The 13,323-nt window shown below is 36.0% G+C and overlaps 1 protein-coding gene across 3 annotated transcripts in view; it reads left to right on the top strand.

Annotated features, from left to right (window-relative positions):
• SPTLC2 (serine palmitoyltransferase long chain base subunit 2) overlaps window positions 1-13,323 on the top strand; it is a 109,423-nt gene that overhangs the window by 35,688 nt on the left and 60,412 nt on the right. For all 3 annotated transcript variants that reach the window (XM_049113359.1, XM_025442492.3, XM_025442489.3), the window contains exons 3-6: window positions 927-1,081; window positions 2,743-2,891; window positions 4,590-4,714; window positions 10,679-10,772. In XM_049113359.1, the coding sequence (XP_048969316.1) occupies window positions 927-1,081; window positions 2,743-2,891; window positions 4,590-4,714; window positions 10,679-10,772 (523 nt within the window). The remainder of the gene's footprint in view (window positions 1-926; window positions 1,082-2,742; window positions 2,892-4,589; window positions 4,715-10,678; window positions 10,773-13,323) is intronic.

Raw genomic sequence — 13,323 nt, 5'->3', positions numbered from 1 at the left:
TTTTCTTTTTGTTTGGTTTACCCCTTATCTTCAGGAGTCGAGTTGTTCTAATGTGGTCTGATCGGGTTCTGAGCAGTGGTCATATTACATGGGACATGACATTATGCATTTATTTTGGCTCCACCCAGGCTTTTTTATAGACTTAAATTTAGTGTAACTTATTTCACAGAAGAAGAGAGGGCTTTAAGTCCCTAGTCATGAGAATTCATCATAAGAATTTTTTTTTTTTAACTCCCATCCAAGGAAAGAAACCTGAGATAGGTGTCTTTCTATATAAGCTGTCTTTTAGTATTTCTTGTTTATCATTTTTCTCTGGATGTTTTTCACTTTGATCTTTAAAAATATGCAGAGGATGGGGAATTTTAATTTCAGAATTATTTTTCTTATTTGAAACTGGAATTACAGTGTTTTTTAATGGCATTTCCCAATATATTACTTGGGAGGCAGAAGAGAAGTCCTTTTGAGGTTATTGGGAAGGAAAATCATTTAAATGACAGAATTGTACAACTAGGTTTTATTTTTATGGGGCCTACTTTTTAAGTTAAATTCTTTGGTTTTATATTCATGTAGTCAGATAGTTATTTACAACCATTTCATATAGGTTAACTGTCAGGGCCAAGTGATGTTTACCTGATTAAGAGTTCTTTTACCTTTTTTTTTTTTTTTTTTATGATTTCTGTGCTCAGTATGGGGCTTGAACTCACAACCCTGAGATCAAGAGTTGCATACTCTACTGATTGAACCAGCCATTGCCCCAAGTTGTTTTAACATAGAGAATTGATGCCTTTACAAATGTTTTCCTTATCAGTTAATTCAGTGTAATTGATCTCTTGTTCCCAAGCACTCTTGCAACATGGAAAGGGAAGTTGTAAAAATTTTCTAAAGTAATTCAGTTAAATTCATGGTATTTCACCATTTGTTGGCAGGACTTTGTGTCGTTATATCAGGATTTTGAAAACTTCTATACAAGGAACCTCTACATGAGGATCAGAGACAACTGGAATCGACCAATCTGCAGTGTGCCTGGAGCCAGGGTGGATATCATGGAGAGGCAATCTCATGATTACAACTGGTCGTTCAAGTGAGTCTCAGTTGGGAAATTATTTGACAGCAAGAGAAAAAGAATTTCTTCATTTCAGAATATATTCTATTGTAGACTGAGTAATCTATAAAAATAAGAATAGAAGCTGAGAGTACAGTACAACATAGTTACCTTGCAATATGCTTTGCATATTGTTCTTTGCTATCTAGATTTTTAAAATGCATTTTTCTATTACATTTGATACTGTGTTGGATTATAATTGAATACAAAATTCGACTTATTAGAAAAAACAAAAAAAAAAAGATAAACTGTCCTTTCTGTTATGCCACTTATCAGAATCAAGTGTCTGAATTTACTTCTGCATATTTTGATTTCTCAAATGATTTAAGGATATATAGAATGTTTTTACTTAAATAGATGGAATAGTTTTTTAAAAATCTTTTCATATTCATAAAATTTTATTGTTTAGATTGTACACATTGCATTATTATTAAGAAAAAAAGGCAAATAATACAGATAAATGAAATGTTCTCCCATGACAACTAGCCACTATCCCTTCTGCAAACCCACTTCTCCACAAATCTTCACTCCCTCGAAGTAACCATTGTAGTCTGTTGTGTATTATTCCTCCAGATGTTTTCTGTGGGGTATGCATGTAATCAATCTACTGGGGTTACATAGAGGTAGGTTTTGATTTATAAGAATAGGATCATACTATGGAAATCATTTTATATCTTGCTTTTTTTACTTGCTAACACATTGGTAATATCCTGCTTATCTATTTTCACAGCAAGATCATTATTAGTACTGGGTACTGAGTATCCTATAATATAGCCATAGATAGTGTCTAGCAGGTTGGACTGCATCATTCTTCGTTAAAAACCCCAAAATCTCAAAAAAAAAAAAATCTCAGAGTTCAAACAGCAACAGTTTATTTCTTGTCCACGCTTTGTGTCTGCCTTAGGTTAGTGGAGCCTCTGAACCATGTTCTTGCTTGTGGGCCCAGGCTGACTGAGCTCCCACCATGTAGAATGTCACTGGTCTGGGGAAGGGACTTAGTAGATAAATTGTGTAGTGACTCTCTTTTTTCTTTGCTTTTTAAAAAAGATTTTATTTTATTTTAGAGAGAGTGAGTGAGCAGGGGGAGGGGCATGGGGAGAAGGAGAGAATCTCAAGCAGATTTCTGTGCTGAACACAGAGCCCCACTTGGGGCTTAATCCCACAACCCTGAGATCATGACTTGATCTGAAACTAAGAGTTAGATGCTCAACTGACTGAGCCACCCAGGCACCCCATTGTCTAGTGACTCTTAAAGGATCTTTATGCATATATTTTTTCATATGTGTATGGCAATTGCTGAGTCAGAGTATGTTTATCTTTTAAATGGATAATTACTACCAAACTGCCCTCCAGAAAAAAAAGTACTAACTGATGTTCTTATGTGCAGTATGTGAGACTATCCTGGCAAACACTGCATATGATCAGTTTTTAAATTATTATCATTATTGATAAGTGAAAATTAGTATTTTGCCTTTCATTTTCTTAATTGGTAGTGAGTTTGAGCTGCTTTTCATCTAAGCCATATTCTTTCTATTTCCTGTATATTGTGCTTCCTTTTGTATTACTACTATCTTTATTATCACACGTAAGTATTTGATTTGCTCCTGAGTTTCATGCACTTTTATGCTTTTGAAATACAGGTACACAGGGAATGTAATTAAAGGTGTTATAAACATGGGTTCCTACAACTATCTTGGATTTGCACGGAATACAGGAGCATGTCAAGAAGCAGCTGCGAAAGTCTTAGAGGAGTATGGAGTTGGAGTGTGTAGCACTCGGCAGGAAATCGGTAAGCATAGGATCTGTTTGGCCAGCTGATATTCTTAACTGTGCTACTCAGGAGGGAATAATGCTGATACAGACCCAGAGTAGTAAGCATCCAAATACATACTTCGCCATATTGTTTCTGAAGTAATGGATGATGTCAATGCTTTCAACACATTTTGAGATGTATTTATCTTTTCCATTATATTACAAAATATATCTACAAGGGTTCCATAAATATTTGATTCATTTGTAACTTTAATGTTGACCTTGTTGGCATTTACAAATGATAGTGGTTAAGGGTGCCAACTTACTAGTACTGACCCCATGGGCATATGAGGGTTAATGTGTTTCCATACCAGTAATTGAGGGGTGATAATAATTCCTATCATACAGGGCTGTTTGAAGAATTAAATAAGCTAATTCATGTAAAGTGCTTGTGTCATGGTAAACACTCAGTAAATGTTAGCTATTTATTATTATTATTACAAGTCTATAGAATATAAAGGTGAACAGATTTATATAAAAAGAATTAAATTTTGTTCAAAGGAAAATTCCAAATTCTTCCATTTTGTTCCAGAGAACTGATAACTATAGATGTTATAAGGCAATGTCCTGGATATTTATTACTGTGAATAACCCCAGAATTTAGGAGATTAAAACAATAATTTCTCATTATTTCTTGTGAGTCTCAAGACTGGCAAATGGAGCGGGGTCATTTATACTCAAGATCCTTAATGATGTGGTTAAGGCAGCGGTGTGCAGTGACAACATCTAGTAATCAGACTTTACATCTTTATGGCACTTTATACTTTATAACTTTCTTGAACCTATTCGCTTTTTTGATCCTCACAACAATATGAGGTAGATAGAGCAAATGTTATTATTGGTATTCAACAGATAAGGAACTAAAGCCCCAAGAGGTTAAATGACTGTGTAAAGCTTTGAGGATAGGTAGCACCCAAGTTCAGCAGTCTTTTTTTCTGATCTTTTGCATTTAGTTAGTATCATTGATCAGTCTTGTTCAGTTTTTAAGGATTTGAGTATTGATAGAAGATCACAATACAAAGTGAGGGAGGATGCTTTTTAACTTGTCTTTTGCTACATAACAAATCATTCCAAAACTTAGTGACTTAAAACAGAAACATATATTTATTTGCTTGTGATTCTGCAGTTTGGGAAGTGCTTGACATTTATTTTAATTCCGTATACTATTGGGTGGGACATTATGGCTGACGAGAGAATGTCCAGGATGGCTTTACTTCTATGTTTGGCATGTCAGCTGGGTAGTGGGATCAGGTGAGGGCTACCTGAGCCCTGCATTCTCCTTCCATATAGTCTTTTATCCTCCAGAGCCTCTCCCTCTCTATGTAGCCTCTCTGTTCAACAACCTGTTAGACCGTTTTACATGGCAACTGACTTCAGAAGTATAAAAGCAGATCTTGCCAGGCCTCTTTAAGTCCTAGACTTGGAACTGGCATGTGTCAACAGGAATGGGAGAAATTGTTGGTAATCTTCTTTACAGGAATTCCATCACAGGTGCCAAATCAGAATGTATTCAACTACTGTGTCCTTTATCAGCCATTTCTCTTCATAATGCTCTTCCACGGAGCTTATTCTGAAAAGGTTGTCACATGTAGACTATGATTTCTTTTTAGGAAGTAATGAATAATTCTTAAATTTGGGATTTGGTGGTATTAATTTCATTAACTTCTCCACACAGGAAACCTGGATAAGCATGAAGAGCTAGAGAAGCTTGTTGCAAGTTTCTTGGGAGTAGAAGCTGCTATGGCATATGGCATGGGATTTGCAACAAATTCAATGAACATTCCTGCTCTTGTTGGCAAAGTAAGACTTAGTCTGTCATTTATGAAAACTCTGTTGTATGTATCTTTTGTTTGTAAAGCATTCAGAACAAGCCAAAGGCTATTGTAAACTTCGGGCTACACATGATCTACCCAAAGATATTTCTATCACAAATTTTTGGGTAAGTGTGTTCCATGGAGACTTATATCAGTTGAAGCTTTCTTGCTAGAACCCATGATTCTTTCTCTTCCATTAGATGATTCTTGCCTTTTTTATTTCATATAATTTTGAAAGGGATTCTAATTAAAGCCTCATAAAAGGTTAAAAATTTTGAAAGAAACAATGTTTAGTTTGGGAGGTTATTTAACAGGTGGTTTTTCCTGGTAGAAAAATAAGAAAATACATAGGTACCCTAATGCCTATTCTTATCATAATGTCTGTTGCTTAGAGATATATGGGCAAATGATATGTATATATGTAAAATACAGGTAATATAGGTTAAAAGTAATAATACAGATGAATAATAATGAAGGTTAAAAGTAGTAGTAATAACAACAACAATAATAAAAATGAATATGTGCAATTTTTATGCCCCTGTGGGTAGAGTTTGTATGGGGGCAGTTAAGGAGAGAAGAAATAAGAGACTTTGTAAATCAGATTCTAGCAGACTGGCACTCTCAGCTTGAAGGGGCCCTCAAGGTTTTTATTTCATTTTTTATTTTTAATTTTTTTAGAGAGTATGCACAACAGAGGGCTCGATCTCACAACCCTGAGATCATGACCTGAGCTGAAATAAGAAGTGGGACACTTAAGCAACTGAGCCACTCAAGTGTCCCTAAAGGACCCGTAGATTTTTTACTCTCATTTTAATATTGGTATCTAGGAATGACATACTGAAAAAAAAATCAGTGGATTAATGAGTCAGAAGACTTGGGTTTTTGTTTGGTTGGTTATATGTTTAAATTTATTTCTTTTTATATGTTCAAATTTAGCTGTCTGACTATGAGCATGTCACAGTCTTTCTTTTAAGATTTATTTAAGTGAGCTCTGTACCCAATGTGGGGCTCAGACTCATAACCCCAAAATCAAGAACTGCATGCTCTTCCAACTGAACCAGCCCGGCCAGCCTTTCTTTTTTTTTTTTTTTTTTATTATTTATGATAGTCACAGAGAGAGAGAGAGGCAGAGACATAGGCAGAGGGAGAAGCAGGCTCCATGCACTGGGAGCCCGATGTGGGACTCGATCCCGGGTCTCCAGGATCGCGCCCTGGGCCAAAGGCAGGCGCCAAACCGCTGCGCCACCCAGGGGTCCCGCAGCCAGCCTTTCTAAGCCTCAAATTTTCCTTTGTAAAATGAAGTATTTGGACGAGGCTAACCGTAAAGACCTTCTCAATTATATGAACACAGTTTCAAGGAACAGATGGGATAAATAGAAAACAACAAGAGAAGAGATTTAAGCCCAATTATATTGATACCATATTAAATGTAAATGGCTTATACATTCTAATTAGAAGACATGTTGTCAGATTCAATAAAAGTAAGCAGATTTCTGCGAGAAACCTACTTTAAAGACACAGGTAGGCTTGTCCGAAGGTAGTGAGTTATCTCAATTGATTGTTCACAGCTAGTTACAGATCGAACTCCTTGTTCTACTTTTCCCCCCCTTTTTTAGACTTGACTAGTCTAAAAAAAAGTCTAAAAAAAAAAGACACAGGTAAAAATAAAAGGACGGAAGAAACAGCATGCAAACAATAATCAAAAAGAAAGTTGAAGTGTATATTGACTATATCAATATGAACAAAGATTTCAGAGCAAGGAATATTTTTTTTTAATTTTTTAAAGATTTTATTTATTCATGAGAGACACAGAGAGAGGCAGAGACATAGGCAGAGGGAGAAGCAGGCTCCCTGTGCGGAGCCCATTGCAGGCCTTGATCCCAGGACCCTGGAATCATGCCCTGAGCCAAAGGCAGACGCTCAACCACTGAGCCACCCAGGCATCCCACAAGCAGTTATTTCTGTGGGTAAAGAGGAACATTGTGTAATGATAAAAGCAGTTAATTCATTAAAAAGACATAACAATTTTATCTTGTTCTATTTATTTATTCATTAGATCTATGTATTTGAGAAAGAGCATGAGTGAGCAGGGTGGGGGTTGGGTAGAGGCAGACAGAATCTTGAGCAGACTCTCCACTGAGTGGGGAGCCCAACGTGGGGCTTGATCTCACAACTCTGAGATCATGACCTGAGCTGAAATCAAGAGTCTAGTGCCTGACTGAGCCACCCAGGTTCCCCCCGCCTTTTTAAGATTTTATTTATGTATTTGAGAGAGAAAGAGCACATGTGATCAAGGAGAGAGAGAATCCCAAACAGACTCTGCACTGAGCCCAGAGCCCAGTGTGGGGCTCCATCCCACGACCCTGAGACCGGACCTAAGCTGAAATCAAGAGTTGGACACTTAACCAAATGAGCCACCCAGGGACCCCAAAAAGACATATAACAATTTAAATGTATAGGTACATTGATCTCTAGTATAGCTCTAGTAATAGAGCTTCAAAATACATGAAGGAAAAATTGATGAGATTGAAAGGAGAAATAGACAAATACATAATTGTTATTAGAGATCTCCATTCCCCTCTTTCAATAATTGATAGAAGAACTAGACAGAAAATCAGTAAGTTATAAAACATTTGAAAAACGTTATCAACAAACTGGACCTAATTGACATTTATGAAACACTTCACCCAACAACAGCAAAACATTTACCAAGATAAACCATTTTCTGGGCCATTAAATGAACCTTGACAAATTTTTAAAAATTTAAATGAATTCAAAGTATGTTCTCTGATAATAATGGAGTTAAATTATAAATCAGTAACACAAAGATGTCTGGCAAATCCTCAAATATTTGAAAATTAGCATACTTCCAAATAACCCATAAATAAAAAAGAAAGGAAAAATAGAAAATACTTTGAGCTAAATGGAAATGTAGTGTATTACAGTTTGTGAGATGAAGCTAGAGCAGTACTCAGATGGAATTTATAGCTTTAAGGCTTGTATTAAAAAAAGGAAAAGTTTTGAATCAGCCACCTAAACAAGAACTTCAAAAAGGAAGAGCAAATTAAACCCAAAAATTCCAAACAGAGGAAGGATAAGATAAAGATAAATTCAGAAATAACGAATCAGAAATGAGGAAAAATGAGTGAAACCAAAGGTGATTCTCTGAGGAAATGAATAAAATTGATAAATCTCTAGTCAGACTGGTGAGGATAAAAAGACACCAATAGCAGGAAAGAACAAGGGTACATCACTACACATCCTGCAGACATTAAAAGGATGTGTAGTGATCCTTAGATTAACTTAGATATCTAACAATGGGCAGATCCCTTGACACAGAAATGTGTGGTTCTTCGACCTCATATTGGTTATAATACATTCCTGTCCTACATTTTAGCAGTGTAAATATTGAGATTCTTATTTGGAATTTCTCTGAGTTTTTCACACTAGGGAATTAAATTATCTCATCCTGCTCTTCCCTGTATGTTCAGAAACTAATTATGTAGAATTAGAGATTTTATATACAGAGTTGGAAGATACTACCTTAAAGATTTATCTTTCAAATCAAACATTATAGTTGAATGTTATTAAGTATCATTTAATCCATTAAAGGCAGGAACTAATCCAGTTTTAATATTTCTTTGAATCTGATACTAAATTTTCTATGTGAGGTGGTTGATTATGCAGCTTGAAGGCGGGGGAGACAGTATATTACAGATTAAGAGCATGTGTTCTGGAAGCAGAACCTTCTTAATGAGTCACTCACTAAGTTTGTGACCTTGGGCAAGATTTGTAACTCCTGAAAGGGAGTTTCCTCATATGTAAAGTGGGGATAATAATAGTACCTGCCTCTTAGATTTTTTTTAATGGGGATTAGAAGTAATAATGTCTTTAAAACCCTTAACATAATGAATGCCCGGAACATATTAAGCACTTAGCTCTTAAATGCTAATATTTAAGTTTTATTTTATTTTTGAACTAAGGGTATGATAGAGCCTCATAGTAGATTGATACATAGAAATGGTGAATAAGGCTAGTAAATAGCAAGTTATGTTGCAGATTTTGTCAGGAAAACAAATTAACTAGAAAGAGAAGAAGATAAAATTGTATAGAGTGGAAAGGAGTGGGATCCTTTTAAGGTATAGCGGGATGCCAAGAATGGTAAGTAAAGGGTTTGAAGACTTGCAGAAGAGAAATTCGGTATCTCATCATTTTCTTCCCTAGTGTCTCTTATTTTTAAAAAAATTTTCACACTTTTTTTCAAAGATTAATTTAAAGCTACAGAAGAGTTGTAAAAGAATACAGGGTTCCTGTGTACCCTTCACTCAGCTTCCTTTTATATAAGTATCTTTTATACCAGTGAAATTTACCAAACCCAAGAGATTAACCTTGATACAATGCTAATTACTAAAGTACAGAACTCATTTCAACTTTACCAGATTTTCTGTAGAATATCTGCATGATATCTCCTTACTCTCCAGTGTGTGACAATTCCTGTCTTTCCTTGTCTTTCATTACCATGACTCTTCTGAAGAGTTATTGCTTCTCCCGTATTCATTTACAGTGGTCTAGATTTGTGAATATTTTATTATTTGAATCCAACATGATTGCTCAAAATATTATTTTTGTTCCAGTTTTGGCCGTTAGGAGATCTCTCAGGAGGGCTCCTGTGCCATTTGAATATGTGCTTGTGCTTTTTATTTCCCCCCTCTAAGGAGCACTTTTCTTACTTTGTAGCATAAGAGGCTCTGGGCTTTTTAAATTTTTAAGTTTCTTCCAAACCTATTTTAGCCTTGGGGTCCATGAATTCACCATTGAGCCCTGGTTCCTTTTACTGGAGGATGGTATTTAGAAATCAAGGTCTGTTGTGTTTATGGCTAGTTGGGTGTCACTACTTCTTGTCCCTCAGTGCAAAGAACTAGAAAAATAGATGCACGTGTATTGACTGATGCATACGCATGTCTGTGTGCATGTATACACATTACATATAAATTATCCCCCCCCAAAAAAAAACCCCATCAGCCCATATTGGTAAATCTGCAACTCTACTTTTCCTTTTTAAATGTATGTGTTTATAACTAGGTAGCTTTTTATCCTTATAATAACTTGCACACAGTAAAAATTGCAGACATCTGCTATACAAGTTTCTTAAGTATCCCTCTAAGAATATTCTGTTATAAATCGGTGTGTGTGTATATGTCTTCTCTCTTGTTCTCCTGGGAACATGCTGATACTTTCTGCACCTCACTCTTAAAGTCATAATTGGATATTTTGAGGCCACTGTTGACAGAAAAACCTGTTTCTGAGCTCAGATCTTACAGGTTGAAGAGTAAGAATGTGAGAAGGAATAAAGTCCCTAAGAACTTCAGCCTTTTCTTGTTGCCTTAGTAGAAACTCATGTTTACAAGTTAAAGTAGAGCTTATGGAGAGATTTTGAAGGCAAAACTGAGGCCTACACTTCAGTCAGTGAGGAAGACATTGGTAAGTGGAACCCTCATTGAACTCAGGCTATGATTAGGAGTGAGAGGAAGGATGCACTGTCTCCACAGGCTTTACTCCCTCAGCTCCCTTGTCCCCCACTTTTCCCCACAAATAATAAAGGACATCATACTAAAACTCATATGGCATGCCATCAGACCAGTGAAATTGAAACCCTATGAAGACTATCTCATATAGCAGATTTTTAGATGTAAATAAAAGCCTGTTGCTGTAGATCTGAATATTTAAGTCAGTCACAGAACTGAAGAAATTAAAAGGTGAGAGTTTTATATTGACTTCTAAGTTAATTTTGCAAAGCAAAAATGTGCATTCTTTTCTTCTTCTTGAAATTGATAATTTTGTTGTTGTGTAAGCTTTCCTTAATAAGATAGCATTATTTTAGCATTTTGTAATTTGTGTAACTAAACCTTTCCACCTAACTTCTTATTTTCCTATGCTTGTGATTTTGCAGGGTTGCCTGATTCTGAGTGATGAACTGAACCATGCATCGCTGGTTCTAGGAGCCAGACTCTCAGGAGCAACCATTCGAATCTTCAAACACAACAGTGAGTTTGATTTGGAATTCATTACAGCCTTAATGTTTAATATTTTTTGGATTAATGGCAGTAGTTAATTAGTTACATTAATAAAGCTATAAATAAAGCATGTACAACATTTAAAATGTCCTTCTGGTCCAATCTTTTAAAAATTATTCTCTCCTAAAAAAAAATTATTCTCTTCCTCATTAGAAATAGAGGCTGAAGGAAGCCTTTTGGCACAAAATACAACACTCTCCTTTTATTTAGCTTTCAACTTTTTCATCTTCCTTGTTTACAAGCTATTTATTCAATATGTATTTACTAGATGCCTGTGGTGTAATTTGCCATAACACCAGGGCTATTGGGATGAATAAAGCAGGGTCTCATCTTAAGGATCTCTGACTGGCTAATGAAAAGACTATAGACAAACCAGTACTGCAACACTACTGATACGGAACAGGTACTAGAATACACATATGAACAGATGCTGCAAAGGCACAGAGGAAGGTGGCACTGCCAGAACTTTCTTCCTAAGTAGAAGTATCTTGTGTATTATTAAAATATTTACAATAAAAAGAGTAACTTTTGTAGTTAAAATACTCACATATAGGGAGGAAAGACTACAAAACTGCACATCTAATGTCATTTTTTGCCACAATGTGTACATGTACAGACAAAAGTCTGGAAGAATAAACACCCAAATGTTAGATCTGTGCTCTGGATCGAAGTTTACGGATGATAATAACTCTCTTCCTTCTGTCTTTGTCTTGTCTAAAATGTTTTATAATGAGAATGATAGTATTTTGTTTTATAAAGTACATGGCATTATTAATCACAGTTGTGTAACCTATTTCCTTACAACGCATTGTGAACTTTGACAGTACATGTGACTCTCCTCCCCTAATGCCAGGGTGGCAGGCAGCATCTGCAGTTGCCCTTCCCAATCCATCCCTCAGTTTGGACAATAGGGTTGTTTCTAAATGTTTCTACTAGAAACAGTACTACCTACACTCACATTTTTGCTCAGTGGTCTGATTCATGCCTTAGGATAAATTCCTAGCAGGCTTAGGATGCCTGGTTAAAAGGTTATAAAAAGTGTTATACTTTTTCAAATTGCCTCCAAGTATGGTACAAATTTTTACTCAACAACATGATGGTGACCACTCACAGGCCAACATAGGGCATTAGGAATCATTTAAAATACTTTCTAATCTAATAAGTCAGTAACAGGTTAATTTCTGTTTCTTTGATTATTAGGTGTTAAGCAACTTCTTTTTTTTTTTTTTTTTTTTTAAGATTTTATTTATTTATTCATGAGAGACAATGAGAGAGAGGCAGAGACACAGGCAGAGGGAGAAGCAGGCTCCATGCAAGGAGCCCGATGTGGGACTCGATCCTGGATCCCGGGATCACACCCTGAGCCAAAGGCAGACACTCAACCGCTGAGCTACCCAGGTGTCCCAAGCAACTTCTTTATACAGTTAATCATATTTGTATTTCTTTTTTTTTTTTTTTTTCATGTTTGTATTTCTTTGTGAATTGGCCATTTTCAAATTGTTTGTTTTTCACTGAGTATAAGAGCCCTTTATATTATTCTTTCTTGTATGTTGCAATATTTTTTTTTTAATTTTTTTTTTTAAAGATTTATTTATTTATTCATTCAGAGAGAGAGGCAGAGACACAGGCAGAGGGAGAAGCAGGCCCCAGGCAGGAAGCCCGATGCGGGACTCGATCCCGGGTCTCCAGGATCACACCCCAGGCCGCAGGCAGCACCAAACCACTGCGCCACTGGGGCTGCCCTGTTGCAATATTTTATTTTATTTTATTTTATTTTATTTTTTTAAAGGTATTATTTATTTATTTATGATAGTCACAGAGAGAGAGAGAGGCAGAGACACAGGCAGAGGGAGAAGCAGGCTCCATGCACCAGGAGCCCGACGTGGGATTCGATCCCGGGTCTCCAGGATCACGCCCTGGGCCAAAGGCAGGCGCCAAACCGCTGCGCCACCCAGGGATCCCCTGTTGCAATATTTTAAATTTCATTTTTAACTTTTTTAGTGTCTTGCTTTAGGCTTATTAAAATGTTGAATTTGGCACATTTATTGTCTTATGAATTTTAGATTTGCATAATGCCTTTCCCCTTCTAAGATCATAAAGTTATTCTCTTGTATTTTCTTTTTATGATTTTGTGGTATATTTTTTATTTAAATCTTTAATTTCCTTGGGATGTAGGGAGCATAATATGAGAGAGATAATTGAATTTTTTTTTCTTAAGTATGTGATACGGTCAGGCATTCCACTATAGGTACTTCCTTTCATCTAAAATTTTTGAGTCAATATCTTTCTCTTCCTTTCTGTATGTAAACAGAGGAAACTAAAACAATGAGTGCATTTTTATTTGTCTCCTGGTGATCGCCACACATTGGTCTCTGCAGCAGAAGTAGCAGCTTCACAACAGACATACATACTTCTGTGTTGGCAGATTGGGTTAGGTAGCAGATTGTTTTGTTATGAATAACTGAAGATATAAACAGTGGGTTAAGTAGCAGATTGTTTTGTTATTGAATAACTGAAGATA

This window comes from Canis lupus, chromosome 8 (genome assembly GCF_003254725.2).
Source record: "Canis lupus dingo isolate Sandy chromosome 8, ASM325472v2, whole genome shotgun sequence".
Classification (NCBI taxonomy): Eukaryota; Metazoa; Chordata; class Mammalia; order Carnivora; family Canidae; genus Canis; species Canis lupus.
Note: the sequence above shows the minus strand (reverse complement) of the source record. Positions and strands in the feature narration are given on the sequence as shown.